Raw genomic sequence first — 20,620 nt, 5'->3', positions numbered from 1 at the left:
CTTTCCTGGACAGGGATAACCTAGCCACAGTAGTGCACATGCTGGTAACTTCCTGATTAGACTACTGCAATGCACTTTACGTGAGGCTGCCCTTGAAGACGAGTTGGAAGTTGCAGCTAGTGCAAAATGCAGCAGCTAGACTGTTGACTGGAACATCATGTAAAGATCACATAACACCAGTTTTAAAGGAATTGTACTGGCTGCCAATACATATTGGCACTGGCTGCCAATATGTTTCTGATTGGAATTCAAGGTGCTAATGGTGACATTCTCGATCATTGCAGAGCGCAGGACACGGAATAATGGGCTCAAGTTACAGGAAGCCAGATTCCGGCTGAACATCAGGAGAAACTTCCTGACTGTTAGAGCAATACGACAATGGAACCAATGACCTAGGGAGGTGGTGGGCTTTCCCACACTGGAGGCATTCAAGATGAGGCTAGACAGCCATCTGTCAGGGATGCTCTGACTTGGATTTCTGCACTGAGCAGGGGGTTGAACTGCATGGTCTTGTAGGCCCCTTCCAACCCTACTATCCTATGATTCTATGACTTAAAGCCCTAAGCAGCTTCGGACCTCGATATTTGAAGGAATGCCTCCCCCTATATATGCCTGCCCAAGGATTGAGATCTGTTGGACGAGCCCTCCTCTGCATCCCACCAGTGCAAAACATACATTACAGTTTGATGTGGAAGAGGGCTTTTTCTGCTGTGGCACCCTGGTTGTGGAACTGGTGCACAATTGGAGGCCTGATTGGTGCACATAGTGGTTTCATTTCAGTGTCAAGTTAAAACATGGCGTTTTACCAAAGCTTTTGAGGGCTCTTTTAGCTATATTTTTAGCTATTTAAATAATTTATTCTTTTACACTGTTTAAATTGATTTCATCTGTACGCTGCCCTGAGATCTTAATGATGTAGGGCAGGATACAAATGTTTTAAATTAAAATAAATAAATAAATAAATAAAATGCATCATGATGGCCATTTTCTTTTTTTATATATAATGTAAGCAATTAAATTTAGAAGCAGTTAACTTCTAACTTCAGAAAAGGGGGCAGGGAGAAATAAAATAAAATAGAAGGCAGGAATTTTGGTGGCCATTTAAAAAGTAATAATAATTGGGTTATTAGATTAGTAGATTGTGAAAAATGCTGTGGACTTAATTTAGATTGACTTTAGCAGACCATTTTATGAAGTTCTTCGTGATATTTTGGTTTCCAAACTGGTTAAGTGTGGGCTAGATAATAATACCATCAGGCGAATTCACAGCTGGTTGGTAAACCATACTCAAAGCATGCTGATCAATGGCACTTCATCAAACTGGAGGGGAGTTTCAAGTGGGTTGCTGCAGGGCTTTGTCTAGGGCTTGGTTCTGTTCAATATTTTTATCAATGATTTAAGATAATGGGGTGGAAGGATCCTTATCAAAGATGACATAAAACTAGGAGGGACAGCTAACACCTTAGAAGACAGGAATAAAATGCAAAATGACCTCAATAGAATGGAAAATTGGGCTGAAACTAACAAATGACACTTAACAGGCAAATGAGAAATTCTACATTTAGGGGGAAAAAAACCAAATGCATGGGCATGGCATGGGGGATACCTTGGTAGTAGTATATGTGAAAAGGATCTTAAGATTATGATTGGCCACAAGCTGAACATGTGTCAGCAGCATGACACAGATGCAAAAAAAAAGCTAATGCAATTTTAGGCTGCATTAATAGAAACATAGTTTCAAAATCACAGAAAGTAATGGGTAGTATCCAATACTGCTGCTGTGCTCCATTCGATCTGTTACACAAGCGGGACCCATCCCTGGCACAACGGAAAGCTAGCAGTTCAAAAAGCAACCTCAGAAATGAGCAAAAATGGTTGTTTCTGGATCAAGACAGGTCAGTGGAGCTTCCTTCCTCATTTCTGTTTGCTTTTTTAACCACTTGCTGCTTGTTGCGCTAGTGGTGGGTCCCCCTGGTGTGCAGGCAGACTTGTATACTGCCCATTAGTTCCTAGTTAGCCCTCATCTGGAGCACTGTGTCCAGTTCTGAGCACTGCACTTTAGACATACTAGAAAGTGGTATATTTAGCCAAGAGAGCAGAAGACTGGGCAGGGGGCATAATAGTACTCTCCAAATACTTCATAGCTCTCGCACAGAAGAGGGCAAAATCTTGTCCTCTGCTGCCCCAGGGGGCAGGATTAGAACTAATGGGCTTGTTACAGGAGGATATATTTTGGTTAAACATTAGAAGCAACTTCTTAGCAGTAAGAGCAGCTTGACTTTACAATGGAGCCAGTTACCTGGCCGAGGGGGGGGGGGTCTTCAACCAGAGGCTGGGCCACCATCTGTTGGGGATGCTCTAGCTCTGGATTTCCTCCACTGAGAAGGGGCTGGGCAAGATGGCCTACAAGACCCTCTTCAACTCTACGATTTGATGGGTGGACAGGAATTCCTGTTTCTTTCCTCCTCTGAAAGACTAGTAACCAATGTGCTGATGTATGCAAAAATCCACAGGCAGTCTGGAATGTGCTTTGTTATGTGAAGCTAATGTGACAAGCTGGTCTAAAATGCATATGCATATACAGAGTTGTGTAACTAAAATGCACATGTAAAGTTGCCCCCCTGCCAAAGCCAGCTACTGCGACTCCATTGTAGATTGCTCATATATAACGAAGGCTATCTTCACACCCAGATGGAAAAAAAATAATTTTTAAAATGCTTAGATTCCCAGGATAGTGAATTCATTAACCAACAGAATTTATAGAACATTATGTTCTAATGTAGAAAGATGAACTATACACAGCCCTCACAACATCTTTGTGTAAACATTTATTTATCCCACTTTTTGACTAGTGTCTCCAAAGCAGGACTTCTTCACTTTCTAATAGGATAATAGGTAAGAGTGAGTTATGGGAAAACATACTCATGAATCAGTACCCCCTTCTTATGACATTCAAAGTACTGGGTTATTTTCTTAGTTGTTTTGACATCTAAGTGACAGAATGAAATAAATGTTCTAAGACTTACCTTATCAACAGGACTTGGTAACGGAGCATGGATGACACTACAGAAGAAAAACATCATCGTTTATTAAAACTCTCCTTCCACTTGTTAACTACTACTGCAGAAAATTTACAAATTCTCTAACACTGTACTCTTTAAGTGTTCACAGTAATGATTGTGTATTATATTTAAAGTGTCTCAGTATGAAGCTGAAAAAACAATTTTAGAAAAATTAAACCAGGTTTGCTATGTAGTAACATCATTCAATAGTTCAAAAGATGTGTAATACATTAAACGTATTTATCGAAACAAATTAGCACTCATGTTATATATCAAAATGGGCTATTGGGGGTGAAGACAGCCATGACTCTTCCATACTTAAGTTCTTCTAAGAGACAATGAGGTTATCCCTGACTTATAGAAATTCTTGAATATATGAAGACTGTTGGACATTAGAACAACAACTTTAAAGTTACACTTACTCTGACCGTAGCCTAGCTTCCATACCATCTGGGAGAAATAGTTTTATTGTGGAGACAATGCATCCATGGGTGACTGGAAAGAACATTAACACTGTAAGTTCTAAGTAATACGTTAGTAAGAATCTATTCAATTAAAAATGAAAACAATCTGAAGTGTTCAATGTAACTGTAGTAATGCTATCATACAAGGAACAAAAAGATGTGCAAGCAAAAGCAGAGGAAGACTGGGGAAAATCCAAATGTTTCAACTTTATCAAATGATTTTATGAAAGAGAAGTAGCTGGCCATGAAACAGCTCAGAGAGACTTCAGTTCCATCCCAGCTCCCACCTTGTGCTGTACATCCAATTCGGAATTGTTCAAACAGTATGCATGACACTTCTTTAGAAAATTGTTTATGACTAGGTAAGAAAATAGCTTCAAATAGTTTTCAGAGAAGTCTGATGTCATCTGGAATCACAGAACACATAATAGATAATTTTCAAAAATTACAGAATGGGACCATAATAAACAAATCATTCAATTCAAATTATGGCATGGTGGCATGTAGATAAAAATTAAATCAGTTGCAATGAGTGTAAAAGACAGAAGCGAGATCAGACAAAAATCAGGACTAAGAAAATCTACAAACAACCATTTCAGACATGCTGTTCAATGAATCTGGAGAAAAGAAATATTTTGCAACAATTTAGAGTAGCCAGTAATAATGCTTGCTCTATAAGGATATTTCCATTTAAGAAAACAAAGTTCTAAAGCATCAGCTACAGTATTCAGCATATTGTTTTCCACCTCCCTTTCTAGTGGTGGCCCCTAAGCTCCTTAGAAAGCCACCCTCCTATGTTAGGGGACCCTCTGGATGTGCATGCATTAGTTTCTCGGGATCCTGACCTTAGGAAGCCAAATAGAAAAGTAGTATTAATTACAACTGACATTTTATTTGATTTAGAACGAAAATGTTATAATGGAAACATGAAATTCCCAGCCCTACATTTCCCCATAATGCCAACTTGAAGCTCAGGGGACATTTGCAGGGTAGAACTGATGGGCAGAATAGGGGCTGTAACTCCATCCTTTCCTTCCATCTGCTGATCCTCCCTGTAAATGTCCACCACCCTGCATTCCTTTTTATCTCAGCAGATGTGGAATTATGACAGTTTTGCTGAGGTAACAGCTAGTTTGGCCCTTATAGTTCACAACCTGCAATGCAAATGCTGTAGGCAATTCCAAGTTTGATGAAATTTCAAAGCGTGAAATTTTAATGTTGGTACAAAAGTCAACTGTCATCCTGAAATAATGTCTTCCTCCCTCTACTCTAGGTTTTACTACCCTGAAACTCAGATCCCCCCCAATTCATAATAATTCACACAAAAGACAAGAATGTAGAGATATCATCACATTTTAAATTCCCATGGTAATCGGTCTATGTGGTCTAATCACCCAAAAGAGAAGTTGTACTTTTATATATTATCAAATATAATGACTTCTCATCTGTAATCAATACCAACATTTGTTTCAGCCCCTTGAAACAAGAAGCTGAAGACACTGAAAACATTCCATTTATGCCTTAGGATGGTTTGCATGAATGCATGGCATTCCTCAAAATGCAGATGGGGGCATCTATTGACAATAAAATGCTTAAAGGTATCATACTGCCAAAAAGCAGTTCTGCATGTGTGCTAGTCCGCATGGACAGGAGTACAACACAAACAGAACCAAGCCCAGTTTCTTTCTTATAAATCCAGCTTCAGTTCTCCTGCATTGAAAGACGAGTGCAGCTACTATAAAAAGGTGGGTAGCCATCATATCTACTACTGTGGGCAAGAATCCCTTACAAGAAATGGAGTAGCACTCATAGTCAACAAAAGGGTGGGAAAAGCAGTGCTGGGGTACAATCTGAAAAATTATAGAATGATCTCAGTACAAATCCAAGGCAAACCATTCAACATCACAGTAATTCAAGTCTATGCCCCAACCACTGAGGCCGAAGAAGTTGAGGTTGATCGGTTCTATGAAGACCTACAACACCTTCTAGAACTAACACCAAAAAAGATGTCCTCTTCATCATAGGGCATTGGAATGCTAAAGTAGGAAGTCAAGAAAACACCAGGATAACAGACAAGCATGGCCTTGGTGTACAAAATGAAGCAGGACAAAGGCTAATAGAGTTTTGCCAAGGGAACACGCTGATCATAGCAAACACTCATTTCCAACAGCACAAGAGGCGACTCTACACATGGACATCACCAGATGGTCAATATCGAAATCAGATGGATTATGTCCTTTGCAGCCAAAGATGGAGAAGCTCTATACAGTCAGTAAAGACAAGACCTGGAGCTGACTGTAGCTCAGATCATGAGCTTCTTGTTGCAAAATTTTGGCTTAAATTGAAGAACGTAGGGAAAACCACTAAACCATTCAGATACGACCTAAATCATATCCCTTATGAATATACAGTGGAGGTGAGGAACAGATTTAAGGGATTAGACCTAATAGACAGAGTGCCTGAGGAACTATGGACAGAGGTCCGTAACATTGTTCAGGAGGCAGCAACTCAATCCATCCCAAAGAAAAAGAAATGCAAGAAAGCCAAGTGGCTCTCTGATGAGGCTTTACAAGTAGCTGAGGAAAGAAGGGAAGCAAAAAGCAAGGGAGAAAGGGGAAGATATATCCAACTGAATGCAGAGTTCCAGAGAATAGCAAGGAGAGAAAAGAAGGTCTTCTTAAATGAACAATGCAAAGAAATCGAAGAAAACAACAGAATGGAAGAGACTAGAGATCTCTTCAAGAAAATTGGAGATATCAAGGGAACGTTTTGTGCACAGACGGGCATGATAAAAGACAAGGATGGCAGGGACCTAATAGAAGCAGATGAGATCAAGAAGAGGTGGAAAGAATACACAGAAGAACTATACAGGAAAGCTCTGAATGTCCCTGATAGCCATGATAGTGCGGTCACTGAACTTGAGCCGGACAGCCTCCAGGGTGAAGTCAAGTGGGCCTTGGGAAGCATTACTAACAACAAAGCTAGCGGAGATGACAGTATTCCAGCTGAGCTATTTAAAATCCTAAAAGATGATGCTGTTAAAGTGCTGCACTCAATATGCCAACAAATTTGGAACACTCAACAGTGGCCACAAGACTGGAAAAGGTCAGTTTACATTCCAATTCCAAAAAAGGGCAATGCCAAAGAGTGTTCAAACTGCTGTACAATTGCGCTCATTTCACATGCCAGCAAGGTGATGCTCAAAATCCTACAAGCTAGGCTTCAGCAGTATGCGAACTGAGAACTACCGGAAGTACAAGCTGGGTTTCGAAAAGACAGAGGAACTAGAGATCAAATCGCCAACTTTCGCTGCATCATGGAGAAAGCAAGAGAATTCCAGAAAAACGTCTATTTCTGCTTCATTGACTACGCTAAAGCCTTTGATTGTGTGGATCACAACAAACTCTGGCAAATTCTGAAAGAGATGAGGGTACCAGACCACCTTACCTGTCTCCTGAGAAACCTGTACGAGGGTCAAGAAGCAACTGTAAGAACCAGACATGGAACCACCAATTGGTTCAAAATTGGGAAAGGAGTACGACAAGGCTGTATATTGTCGCCCTGCTTATTTAACTTATTTGCAGAGTACATCATGAGAAACGCCGGGCTGGATGAATCACAGGTCGGAATTAAGATTGCCGGGAGAATTATCAACAACCTCAGATACGCAGATGATACCACCCTAATGGCAGAAAGTGAAGAGGATCTCAAGAGCCTCTTGTTGAGGGTGAAAGAGGAGAGTGCAAAAGCTGGTTTGAAACTCAACATTAAAAAAACTAAGATCATGGCATCTGGCCCCATCACTTCCTGGCATATAGAAGGGGAAGAAATGGAAGCAGTGACAGATTTTGTTTTCTTGGGCTCCAAGATCACCGCAGACAGTGACTGTAGCCATGAAATTAAAAGTCGCTTGCTCCTTGGGAGGAGAACTATGGCAAACCTAGACAGCATAGTAAGAAGCAGAGACATCACCTTGCCGACAAAGGTCCATCTAATCAGAGCTATGGTTTTCCCAGTAGTAACGTATGGCTGTGAAAGCTGGACTATAAGGAAGGCTGAGCGCCGAAGAATTGATGCTTTCGAACTGTGGTGCTGGAGAAGACTCTTACGAGTACCCTGGACTGCAAGGAGGTCAAATCAGTCAATCCTAAAGGAAATCAACCCTGACTGCTCATTGGAAGGACAGATACTGAAGCTGAAGTTCAAATATTTTGGCCACCTAATGCGAAGAGAAAACTCTCTGGAAAAGACCCTGATGCTGGGAAAGACTGAAGGCAAAAGGAGAAGGGGACAGCAGAGGATGAGATGGCTAGATAGCATCACTGATGCAATGAATATGGACTTGAGCACGCTCCGGGAGAGAGCGAAGGACAGGAAGGCCTGGCGTGCTATGGTCCATGGGGTCACGAACAGTCAGACACGACTGAACGACTGAACAACAACAACAAAGCCCTTCCAAGGTGAAAAGAGAAAATGGAAAATCTCTGAGAAAGGATGAAAGGAACGATGGGATGCTGCACCATGCCAAAATATGTTCCTCGAGAAGCTCAAGACAAACAAGAAAACTAGATCCTATAATTCATACAGTTAGTAAGGGCTAATGGTTCCTGTGCCACACAAAGGCTTCTCTTCTGATGCGGATGAATTTGGATGAATTTGCCAGGTTCCAGCAGGAAAGCAAGGATTCTCCTTGCACAGAGAGTCCTGAGCCAATTCTATGCTCTCTTCATCTGAATATTGAATATGGTTCTTAAAAGTGCTTAATTCCTCTAAGAGTACATTATACCATTTGACACGAAAACAATCTGACTTGCTAATTTTGTTCAAATGATGTCCACTACTTTCATATGCAAATTAATTTTGAAATATGTCTTTCCCAGCCAAAAGAAAAGCTTACACTGTATGTTCCAGGCTGGCCAATTTAAAAAAAAGCAAACAAACACATCATAAATAGTGAGCTCATTGCCAATGTGGTATAGAAGCTAGAGTGTAGGGCTCAGCTAGAAAACATGCTGGGTGGTCTTGGGCAAATCCCATTGATCTCATCCTAATTTCTTGTGGCGACTAAGGCCATGTTGATCTTCTTGGAGAAAGAACAGATATAAATGTAATAAATAAGTAGCAGTAAATAAAATATTAATGTATGATATAGTTTTACAGAATTCTAGCTCTACACAATTAATGTATGAAGCATTCAGCACTGAACTCTGATTCTCCCCCTTATGTAACATGCTAACTTCAAGCTAAACAAATTGGATGGGGTTTTAGAAACAGGTGTTGTATCTGAAAATATTTAACTTATACAGAAACAAGCAGTGTTTTAATCTAAACATATTCACAGATCCATTTTATCACCAGGGTCATCCTGTTCAAATAGCTATGCCCTTCACCTTAAAACAACTGAGAAACAGATCAAGTTTCCAGTACACTGCTTTCCATAAAACTAATTTTATAAAATGTTTTGGCTTAAATACAACATTGTATGAGCAGACTTCTGACTGTGCAACGGGACTTCCCCTTGCTCTCATACTCCCCACAGTCTTCCATGCACCCCTCTCTCCAAATCTGCTCCGGAGGGTCCCTCAACCCACTGGAAATGATTTGGTGAGTGCACAGGGGGCTGCACAGAGAAGAGAAAATCTGTTTCACTGGCAATATCTGGGAATTTGTGGGGCTGCACAGAGCTGTAGGGTGAACGGGAAATTTGTTCCGCAAGGATTAGATACAACCCTAAGTAAATAAGGGAGCAATCCTATGGTCGCTAGAAAGCAGCTAGATGGCCATTGGATATGCTGTTTTCTGGGAACTGACCTTGGAGCCTGCGCTCTGACGTTGGTTCCCAGAGAACTGACCTCCCCCCACTTCTGTGCTGCCTCGAAGGCAGCGTGAAGCAGCCCAGTCCTCTGCACTTGCAAGAGGAGCGAGGAGCGGCTGGAGGCATTCTGGGGTGGGGAGGGTGTAGCTGCGTGTATGACACATCCAATGTGTCATACAGCAGCCTCCTTTCCCGCTCCGTGCTCCCGCAGCTAGACAGCCACAATCGGCTGTCTAGCCAAAAAAGCAGGTCAAGAGAAGCGTGGAGGGAACAATCCCCTCTGTGCTTCTCCTGCCCTGCTCTGGACAGGCAGTCGCCTCCAAGTTCGGAGGCGGCCACCTATCTTGATAGGATTGTGCCCTTAGTGTATAATAACTAAGTGTTTAGTGCACACTTTTATTTTTCAGCACAGTGCGGATTTCTGTAACATTTTGACATCCATCTAGATTTAGACTAAATTTTAGAGTAGTTAACTGATTGCTGAAAAAAAAGTCATCTCAGGAACAATCAACATGCAGACAAGTATATGGCAGACTGAGAAACAGCATAGCCAATGCAGTAGATAAATAGAGAAGATATGTATTTATGTATTTATTTACATTTTATTTACATTGTTTCTATGCTACCCTTCAGTAAAACTATCAAAGCTAACTAGTTGTCAGGAGCGCACTATGCTGCCTCTTGCAGTCCCCACCAATAGCCAACTCAGGACACAGACGACGAGGAATTCTTTCCAAGACTCTATTCCTTTATTACTTTCAGAATACTAGATGCTAGCGCCAAAGCAAGGAACAGCACTGGGGAAAGATAGCTGAGTAGCCTAAGCTCCAGGTAAGGCAGTTGGTCCCCGTTTGAAGGAGAATCACGGGAAGACCCTGACTTATGGGCTAGGGAGTGATCCTCCCTCTTTCCCTTGGGTCCTCAGGACGCGACCGTTGTTTGCGCACCAAACGAGCGCTACGCCTCCTTTCCGCGCCCTCCATCTGTTGTTGCTCCCTGCGTCTGCGCCGAGTGTCCAGCAAGCCCCCCTCCAGTACTCTCTCGCTGCCAGGGTCATTATCTATCCCAGGAATGCTGGCAGGAGGAATCTCTGCCAGCTGCTGTGCCTATGAGGGATGAGCGGGCTTCTCTCCCACGGATTGCTGTTCCTCCTCAGAATCAGAACTGCTCTGGGGCTCTATTGGCTCAGTTTCCACCCTGACATCATCCCCGCTCCCATGAGGCCCCCCCTCATGCTCCTCCCCTGGGGCCCCGGGTTTGTGGGGTTAGAGCTGGTGGAAGCACCTCAGCAGCAACGGAGCATGCACATTTTCTGCGGGTTCCCGGGATCGCTCATCTGGCCCGTACCCCTTCCAGTCCACCAGATATTGCAGGCGGCTGCGAGAAAGGCGCGAGTCCAGAATCTCCGCAACCTCAAAATCCTCCTCCCCCTCCACCAGCACTGGGGGGGGGGGAGCCAACCGAGTGATGAGGGTCGCCAGAAACCAGCGGGGACAGCAAGGACCGATGAAAAACAGGATGGATCTTCATGGAGGGGGGGAGAGCCAGGCGGATGGAGCCTGCCAAGAGAGGACAGCCTGGACCTTTGCAGGATCCATCCTGATACCGTCAGCTGAGATAATGTAGCCAAGATAGTCCAAAGAGGTTAGGTCAAACGCACATTTCTCCAGCTTGGCATAAAGATGGTGCTCGCGGAGGCGCTGGAGGATGGCGGAGACATGGTGCTGATGGGTGTGGGGGTCCTCAGAAAATATAAGTAAATCATCGAGATACACAATGAGGAAAGTGTCCAAATAGTCCCGGAAGATGGCATTCATAAAACGTGAAAACGTGGGGGGGGGGGGCGCAGGCGAGCCCAAGCAGCATTACTAGGTATTCATACGCTCCATACTGGGTGCGAAACAGGTCTTCCACTCATCCCCCTCCCGGATGTGAATCAGATTGTAGGCGCCACGCAGGTCCAACTTTGTGAAAATCTTGGCTCGCCCCAGGCGCTCCAGCACCTCCGGTATGAGGGGGAGGGGGTACTTGTTGGGGATCAAGACCGAATTCAAAGCTCTGAAATCATGCACCGGGTGGAGTTTGCCCGATTTCTTGCACACAAACATGGTAGGGGCGCAGGCGGGGGAGGAGGTGGGGCGAATGAAGCCAAGTCTGAGGTTTGTATCCAAAAATTCCCGCAGAGCTCGAAGCTCCGGCTCCAACATCTAATACAGCCAGCTAGCGGGGATGCTCGCCCTAGGAATGAGGTTAATGGCACAGTCAAAAGGGCGGGGGGGGGGGGGAGCTGGTCGGCCTCCTTCTTGTCGAAAACATCCCGAAAAGCTGCGTACTTCTCTGGGAGGATCACGGTAGCTGAAGAACTGCCAGAAGCAGACGAAGAGGGGGAGGAAAGGGTTAAGGCCTGGACTGGGACTGGCACCTCAGTTGGGAGGCAATGCTCCTGGCAGTAGGGAGACGTAAACTCCACTTGCTGAAGCCCCCAAGAAATCTGAGGATTATGCTTAGAGAGCCAGGAAACACCTAGCACGATTGGGTATTGGGGAACCTTGGCCAAGTGAAATTGAATCTGCTCAACGTGAGACTGGGCGCACAGAGTGAGTGGGTCACCGCGCCTGAAGAAAGAGGACACCCATTGATGGTCTCCACTGCCAAGGGGGCAGGAAGAGGCAGGGTAGGAATCTTGTGGAAGAGAGCAAACATTTCATCCATGAAACTGGTCGTAGCCCCAGAGTCCACTAAAGCTAGGGCCCCCACCCCACCCCACTGGGAGGAGCGGAGGTGAACATGCAATAGCCTATGGAAGGGTGGGGGGGTTGCGGAAGGCACCCACCTGGTGGGGAACCGACCCCCACACTGGAGACCCCCACCAGGCTTGGGGGGCAGCCTAGTCAGGCCTGGGGACGAGGAGGAGGAGGAAGGAGAGGAGGGGGAGGCAGGGGGGCTGCGGGTCTAGCGCAGCAGGTTTTGGCAAAATGTCTCAGCTTTCCACACCGAAAGCATCGGCGCTCCGCACACCGCCACTCTAGTTCCATCGGCAGCAGTGGGGCTCGGGTAGCTCCCAGCTGCATCGGGGTCTCCTCCGCCTCCACCGCAGGTGTGGGGGGTGGGGGAGGGGGCAGGAAACATGGGGGAATGGGAGGAGGGAAATCTCAGCCCACGGCGCCCCGCTGGGTCTGCCGGCACCCCTCCAGCTGACTATCTATCTAGAGGCAGGTCTGGATGAGGTCCTCCAAAGTAGGCGGGCTAGGCATGCGTGCCAACTCATCCAAGATCTCATCGTTCAAACCGTCCAAAAACTGAGCCACCAGTACAGCATCATTCCACTGTAAATCCTGCATCAGCAAGCGAAAAGTTGTCACGTAGCTGGAAACTGAGTCCTTGCCCTGCCTGAGGCGGTGAATCTCCCGAGAAGCCGTCTGTGTGCGCAGGGGGTCACCGAAAAAACTGGCCATCGCTGTCATGAAACCTTGATAGTCACCGAGCAGGGGGTCATTAGCGAGAAGAAGTCCCGAAGCCCATTTAGCTGCCACGCCTGAAAGTAGGTTAATGATGAAGCCCACACAAACCTGTTCTGTCAGGAAATGCTCAGGTCATAGGCGCATGTACAGCTCCGATTGGGCCCGGAAAATCTGAAAAAGTCCTTTCTCACCAGAAAACTTCTCTGGCAGAGCCACCGGGCACTTGCAGCGGGGGGGAATCGGAGGTGGTGGGGGTTGAACCGCAGCTTGCAGACTCTGTACGGCAGTCGAGCCTGGTTCTCTTGTGCGAGAGCTTGCACCGCCGGGGCCATGGCAGCCTCCAGAGGCAGTAGGAGCAGAGAGAGAAAAAAAAAGAGGAATGGGGACCAAGCTGTCAGGAGCGCCCTAGCTGCCTCTTGCAGTCCCCACCAATAGCCAACTCAGGACACAGACGACGAGGAATTCTTTCCGAGACTTTATTCCTTTATTACTTTATGACTCTTTCAGAATACTAGTTGCTAGCGCCAAAGCAAGGAACAGCACTGGGGAAAGATAGCAGAGTAGCCCAAGCTCCAGGTAAGGCAGTTGGTCCCCGTTTGAAGGAGAATCACGGGAAGACCCTGAACTTATGGGCTAGGGAGAGATCCTCCCTCTTTCCCTTGGGTCCTTGGGACGCGACCGTTGTTTGCGCGCCAAACAAGCTCTACGCCTCCTTTCCGCGCCCTCCATCTGTCATCGCTCTCTGCGTCTGCGCTGAGCGTCCAGCAAGCCCCCCTCCAGCGCTTTCTCACTGCCAGGGTCACTATCTATCCCAGGAATGCTGGCAGGAGGAATCTCTGCCAGCTGTTGTGCTTGCGAGAGATGAGCGAGCTCCTCTCCCACGGATTGCTGTTCCTCCTCAGAATCAGAACCGCTCTGGAGCTCTATTGGCTCAGTTTCCACCCTGACACTAGCAATCAACATAATATAAGGAAGTAAACATATTGCCAAATTACACATTATGTTAAAGTGATATTCACTGTTTGGATCTAGGAAAATATACCTGCTTAGTTCCATGAAGAAATCTCTTTAAGAGGATGCTTTATAATACCAATTCCAGTCTAACTACTTACTATGTGTTTGTGTGTGTTTTGGAAGCTTCCTCTACGACAGAGTATACTTAAAACTTTAAATTAAAAATAGAGAGAAGAAAAAGGTGATCCGTACCCTTACCTTTCCGCGTGTTCTCCGTCACATCTACGCCAAATTGGATTATATCACCAGACAGAATTTCACATGGCGGGCTTTCCTCAGATCCTCTGCTCAGTCTTTGACTATTTATAAAAGTACCATTACTACTCTTAGTATCTTGAAGATAGAACTGTAAGAAAAACATAAGAAGGTTGTAAGTCATCTGTACGGAAAAGGTTACAATAAAGGCTAAAGCCACATTGAAGGTTAAAATGGTAGGCAGTCCACAAACATATTTATGCATGTAACCCCACTACACAATGAGATAACATCTGTATTAGGTATTTGTTGTTGTTGTTCTTCCATTAATGCACATGGTCCTTTACAAAGTAGTAAGTTTAAGGAGTTACTCCTTCAAGGAGAGTATTACAGTATACATCCTGAGAGCAGTGGGAAAACAAACGGAGGAGGAAAGAGGGAAGAATGGATAGGGCAAGTGTAATATGGGACAAATGTGAGCAAATGGCTACATGTACGTTTTCTGGAAGGGGCACCATGTAGTTGTGGAAGGGGATTCTTGGTGCAAGGGGCATTAAAGGGGAATGGATAATCATTTAACAAGGCAGAAGACCTTAGGTTGGATGGGGGTGATGGAGCTGGAGGACTACAAGTCTACAAGTTATGTGCAGGGATATATACCAGGAGATAAGTGGAGCCCTGTGTATTGTAGCCTTCTGGGGATGCCTGGAGCACAGCCCTTTTTGGTCCTTAGGAGCTGCCATGGGGACTGGAGAATGGGAGATCAGAGGAGACAGAAGAGGCAGGTAGAGACTCTGAGAGAAAAGGGGGTCTCCAGAAAGGGAGTAAAAACAGAGAAGATAATAGAGGAAAGAGAAGCAGCAACTGCCCTCTGTGCCCCCCCCCCCCAATCCACTGGCTGCTCTGCAACCAAGTGACAGAGACTGAGGCGTATAGTTATATCTGAGCCAGAAACAGATTTCCTCTGTGGATCATCTTACTGGACTCCATTCCTCACTCTTCTGTTGTTTAGAAATTTACCTTAAATTATTCATCCATCTGAATGCTCCTTTTGCTTCCTCCCCTTCCCCCCAGCCCTGCTAAATAAATCCTAGCTCCTGTTTGTTATATCTTAAAAAGTTGCCCACTGGGTTTCCCCCCTACCTCTTTTACAGGAACACGGGGCTGATGGGATGAAGGCACCTACTGACATATGCGGGGATGGCACAACATTCTTCCCCCTCACCCATTCCACAGGTGCATGAACCAGGTCCTACACTTCCCTACCACCACTTCCTAGTAGGGAACGTGGGGTTTCATAAGAATGGGAAGATAGGGTGAGGCAAGGCCACAGTGAGTGGATGCAAAAAGGAACAGAAAACTAGGGCAGAGATTTAAGGTAGGCTTGTATTTAAGCACTAGCTTGATAGCCACAGGTAACCAGGAATTGCATGCAGGCGGGTGAGCAGGCTGGTAGAGGAGTGATGAGCACTCCGTCCCTCTTCTGGGTCCACAATAGGAACCAAGCGGGCTGTTGGAGGGACATCCCTTCCTTCACTCCCAGTATAGAAATGCTGCACTCCATCCTCTGTTAGCCCTCAGCAGGCTAGCAGCATTTTTTGCAGGCTAGTAACTTTTGGCAGCTAATTTACGAATCCAATTTAAGGAAGGGAGACCAACATATTCTGAGAGATGAGAGGGGAGGGGGGAAGTTATTTTAGCAGCTGAGCAGAGGGGTAAGAGGACTAAAACAACCAGTGTTTTAGTAGCATTCTACACCATGTCAAAGTATGCTCACAGTTAGGGCAAATAGGGAAAAGGAAGACATGATGACTTCACTGAGGCCAAGGGAGCGCGGCTTTAGTAAATTACTTTCCAAGCAAGTTCATTAAACACAACTTCCTTCATTCCTGCCAACAGAATTAACTGCATGGGAGGGGAAAGGGGGATTCCATAAAACCACTATATTTATTTATTTTGTTATTTATTTGATTTATACCCTGCCTTTCTACCAAAAAATGGCACTCAAGGCAGCTATAAAAAGAACTATTGTTGATTCTGCCCCTCTCACAGGAACACACAAAATAATGTTTTCACATCAAAAGGTAATTTACATACAGAATTTGCAATGCTCGTTTGCATAAAAGTACTTCATGCTTCTCAGTGCCTTTTGCACACCCTGAAGAGTAGTGGGTGGAGGAATAATTTTTTTTAAAGGAACTTAAAACAGTTAACCCAAAGCTTTACATTAACCAAGTGCAATAATAACTTTTTATTTAACTGTTTGTTAAAAAGTCATGGGCTGTGATAACACATGTATTTACATACATATAAGCACCTAAATATAAAATCAATAGTATTTAGGAATGTATAACTGAAAACCAAGACTACAATCCTATGCCAATACAACAAAAGTATACTGTTCTTTTAGAAAGATTACTGGTTTAGATTTTTAAAGTATTTACATGGTTTTTGTGTGCTGTGCAATTACGTTTCTAGGAGTCTTCAAGCATTACAGTAGGTTGGCGTGTGACCACCACAAAAACATACTTAAATGCCACTCCTTCTCTTCTGGTGTACTTATAACTACTGTCTCTTTAGTGTTATTGCTGTGCCTAACAAACACACTTCCAGAACATGATCTTGTCCCATGGCACTAAATTAACTGTGTCGTCACATTTGAGACAGGCATTATAACATCAAACAAAAAGGAAATAGTAACATTAAGTAATTAAATACACTTCTTTTATTAGGAAAGATTAAAATACCTCAATGGAGCAGTTCATAAGATTGGTTTATAATTCCTTTCTACATTGTACTATACCCATGAGCAGCAGCCTTATTTCTAATACTGTCAAATGTTGTTCATCAAGTACAGTTAAAACAACAATAACAGTGATATGTCTAGGTTCCATCACTTTACACGAAGGCTATGTCATAGTTTCACTCAACTACCCCAAACATTTCGTTCAGTGTTTTAGTTTATACTTTTTGGGCTCCTCTAGGTGCCTTAATCCTCTTCCCAGTCCTTAACTATGATGGAAGCCCTACGCCAAGTACTCTGAACATTAGCCTAGCAGTGTTCAGTGCTGCAGTTAAGCCTTCTTTTCTTCACAATAACTGCAGTGTATTTCTCATGATTTTACCTTTTTAATAGACATATGAAGACCAAGGTGCTAGAGACAGAGAGTATTTAAGTGAACCTCTTTAACAGTATATGAAGAAACATTCATTCTCTCCTCCGGAATACCTCCTACACAAATGGCCCAAAGTTGCCTACTGATTTATGTAAAAGTCTCCTAGCATACATCCAGATGGAATTTACTGTCATGCCTCCTTTTCTAGAGACCTGCATGGAGAGCAGGGAAACATTTCTGCTATGGGCATCAGTGGCAGGGGGACACAACTATTGCATGCTTTAATGGCAGCATGGGGTTACCTCCCCCATGTGTTGTTTCAATGAGTGAGGGGTTGTGTGAAGTTCCCCAATATCTGTGGAAACTGATGATGAAAAAATAGTGCCAGATGCAACATGCAACTGCAATTTAATGCTTTCAAAAGGTATTAAAATATCACCATTAGTACTATCATATTCAGAGAAGGCACTGCTCATGGAACCATTTTTGAGGTACAAAGATTATTTGGTTATTTATTGCATTTATATCCTGCCTTTTTTCCTTTACAAGGTACCCAAGGCGGTTTACATTCTCCTCCTCCTCCTCCTCTCCGTTTTATCCTCAAAACAACCACCCTGTGAGGTAGGTTGGGCTGAGAGTCTGTGACTGGGCCAAAGTCACCCAGTGAGCTTCCATGGCCAAGTGGGGACTAGAACCTGGATCTCCCAGCTCCCAGTCCGTCACTCTCACCACTACACTACACTGGCTCTCAGTGAAGTACAAAGATTACATGTACACAGCTGCATCACATTAGTGTGTGTGTATCCACTACCCTGCTGCCTGTACATATTTCAGTATTCGAGATTGTATGGATTAGCCCCCCACCCCATATATACATATGTATATAAACACACACAAAAAGCAGTAGTAGTGTTGAACTATCTGATTCATTTTTTTTTCAAAGATGCAGGCATATGGCATAAAAATATGAGAGCCAGTGTGGTGGTGTAGTGGCAAGAGTGTTGGGCTGGGAGCTGGGAGATCCGGGTTCTAGTCCCCACTTTGCCATGGAAGCTCACTGGGTGACTTTGGGCCAGTCACACACTCTCAGCTCAACCTACCTCACAGGGTTGTTGTTGTGAGGATAAAATGGAGAGGAGGAGGATAATGTAAGCCGCCTTGGGTTCCTTGCAAGAGGAAAAAAGGCGGGATATCAATGCAATAATAAATAAAATAAATAAATATAACAGACTTTCTATAAAAGTTTTTACCTATTTAATGAGGTGTTGAGCCTCTTTCAGCCTGAAGGCCAAATTCCATTTTGGAGAAGTTCAGGGGGAGGGGATTCCACTGGTGGGCAGGGCCGAAGGCAAAAGCGGGGTGGCCAAATACCAGCATATTTTAGTTTAAAACTCTTACTGCCAGTAACTAAGCCTTTGGAGAGGCATCTCAACCTTTCAGAATGAGGGGGAAATGACCCCAAAGCTGGGAAACCACCAAATGATTGGTGATCAAGGGAAAGGGGGTGGGGTCATCTGGAGAACTCCAGGGGACTGGATTAGGACCTCAGGTGGGCTGGATTTGGCCCCTGGGCCAGAGGTTCTGCTTTCCTGTTCTATTTGGTGTGCTGACTTTGGAAGAAATGTGGAAGCTAGCAAAGTCAAACCAAAAGGTATTGGTGGGCACAGTATCACAAATGGTCCATTAGAATAAAAAAGTCAAAACATTGACAGGTGTTTATTAAACCCAACCCAAAAGTTACACAATAATCAGCAAGCTTTATAAGGCTCTTCTTCAGGCTGGATGTTATGTTAAACAAAAATAGAAGAAGCATGTGTGTGTGTTTTGTGGTATGGTAGAAAAAAACCCGTGTGGGCCAAGGCATAATTCAGAAATGTAGAGTATGTATTTTCAGCATTAAAACAGAAACTTTTCTTTCATTACTTATAAGATTCTATGTATGGGATGAGACCATGACGTATATGTGTGGAAAGGGGGCTGTATTACAATTGTATTAGGGCCCCAAAAATCATGTTTGGGCCCTAGCTTAGCCCACTGCCTATACTCTGGGCCAGTTCACTGTACCACCAATCAAAAAAACTACACACACACACATGATGGAATTGTTGGGACCACGCACACAGGCCCTCACCACAGGATCCACATAAATTGCATTGCTCATGGAACAATTTTTGAGGTACAAAGATTACATGTACACACCTGCATAACGTTAGTGTGTGTGTATCCACTATCCTGCTGCCTGTGCATATTTCAATATTTGAGACTGCCCCCCCTCTACACACACACACATACACACCACTTTGAAATACACATCAGCATATATTTCAGATTGATCTAGATTACAACCCATCACCCACTTCTACTAGCACTGTTCTCTTTTCTTCAATAGAAATCTGGAGTACATTGGTTCTAGACTGCAGCATAAAAAAAGTTATCTCTATCAAATATTTCATGAAATACAACTCTATTGTTTTAAAATGAAGGGTAAAATCCAACTTAAGTCCTACTTAGAGTAGAAAGATTGAAATGAGTGGAACTTAAGGTCGCCATGACTAACCTAAGTCTAATTCATTTCAGTGGGCCTATGTGAAGTAGGATTTATGTTGGATTTTACCAGAAAATTTTACTTATTACATATATGGGCCAGTACGCATAAAACAAGCTACATGGGTTGTTGTGTGCCAGTGCGTGTCGAGTGCAATTTGTATAATCTCCGCCTGGCCATAGCTTATCATTAATTAATTCATTTATTATGTTTCTATACTGCCCCATAGCTGAAGATCTCTGGGTGGTTCACAAAAATTAAAAACCATTAAAATACATTACACAAAGTACAAAAAAGCATTTGCATAAAAACATATAGACTGATAACACACATATGGACAACATATATATCAAAAAATGATTTTTTAAAAGATCGGCCAAAGACAGCCCAAGACGTAATTAAAACTCACTATATGCTGCCAAATATTTGAGAGAAGAGGGCAGCTTTTACCTGGCACCAAAAAGATGACAGTATTGGCACCAGTCAGGCCTTGTCAGGGAGACCATTCCATAATTGAGGGACCACCACCGAGAAGGCCCTCTCTCTTGTTGTCACCCTCTGAGTCTCCCTTGGAGGAGGCACCCAGAGGAGGGCCTTGGATGCTGAGTATGGTGTACAGGTCGGTTCATGCCAGGAGAGGTGCTCCATCAGGTACTGTGGCCCTGAGTCGTGTCAGGCTTTATAGGTTAAAACCAGCACTTTGAATCAGGCTTGGAAACATACAGGCAGCCAGTGCAAGTGGGCCAGAATTGGTGTTACATTTTTGGACCTGCCTGTCCCCGTTATCAATCTGGCTGCCGCATTTTGCACAAGCTGCAGCTTCTGAACAGTCTTCAAAGGCAGCCCCACATAAAGGGCTTTGCAGTAATCTAACTTGGAGGTTACCAGAGCATAAACAACTGTGATCAGGTTATCCCTGTCCAGAGAGGTGCGTAGCTGGGCTACCAA

At 44.2% G+C, this 20,620-nt stretch overlaps 1 protein-coding gene across 40 annotated transcripts in view; it reads right to left on the bottom strand.

The window, feature by feature from the left end:
- The window catches only part of SLMAP (sarcolemma associated protein), a 147,593-nt gene that overhangs the window by 60,638 nt on the left and 66,335 nt on the right, over nucleotides 1-20,620 (bottom strand). For 22 of the 40 annotated variants that reach the window (XM_084840099.1, XM_084840094.1, XM_084840112.1 and 19 more), the window contains 3 exons: nucleotides 14,009-14,162; nucleotides 3,485-3,557; nucleotides 3,027-3,063 (listed from right to left, as the gene is read on the bottom strand). In XM_084840099.1, coding sequence (XP_084696225.1) covers nucleotides 3,027-3,063; nucleotides 3,485-3,557; nucleotides 14,009-14,162 — 264 coding nt within the window. The remainder of the gene's footprint in view (nucleotides 1-3,026; nucleotides 3,064-3,484; nucleotides 3,558-14,008; nucleotides 14,163-20,620) is intronic. The other 18 variants (XM_084840088.1, XM_084840082.1, XM_084840096.1 and 15 more) reach the window with 1 other exon arrangement.

The sequence above is a fragment of the Heloderma suspectum genome, chromosome 2 (genome assembly GCF_057233095.1).
Source record: "Heloderma suspectum isolate Gila_16-S chromosome 2, 16-S_ref, whole genome shotgun sequence".
In the NCBI taxonomy this organism is placed as follows: Eukaryota; Metazoa; Chordata; class Lepidosauria; order Squamata; family Helodermatidae; genus Heloderma; species Heloderma suspectum.
The sequence above is the reverse complement of the archived record's forward strand: the minus strand, read 5'-3'. Positions and strand labels throughout refer to the sequence as shown.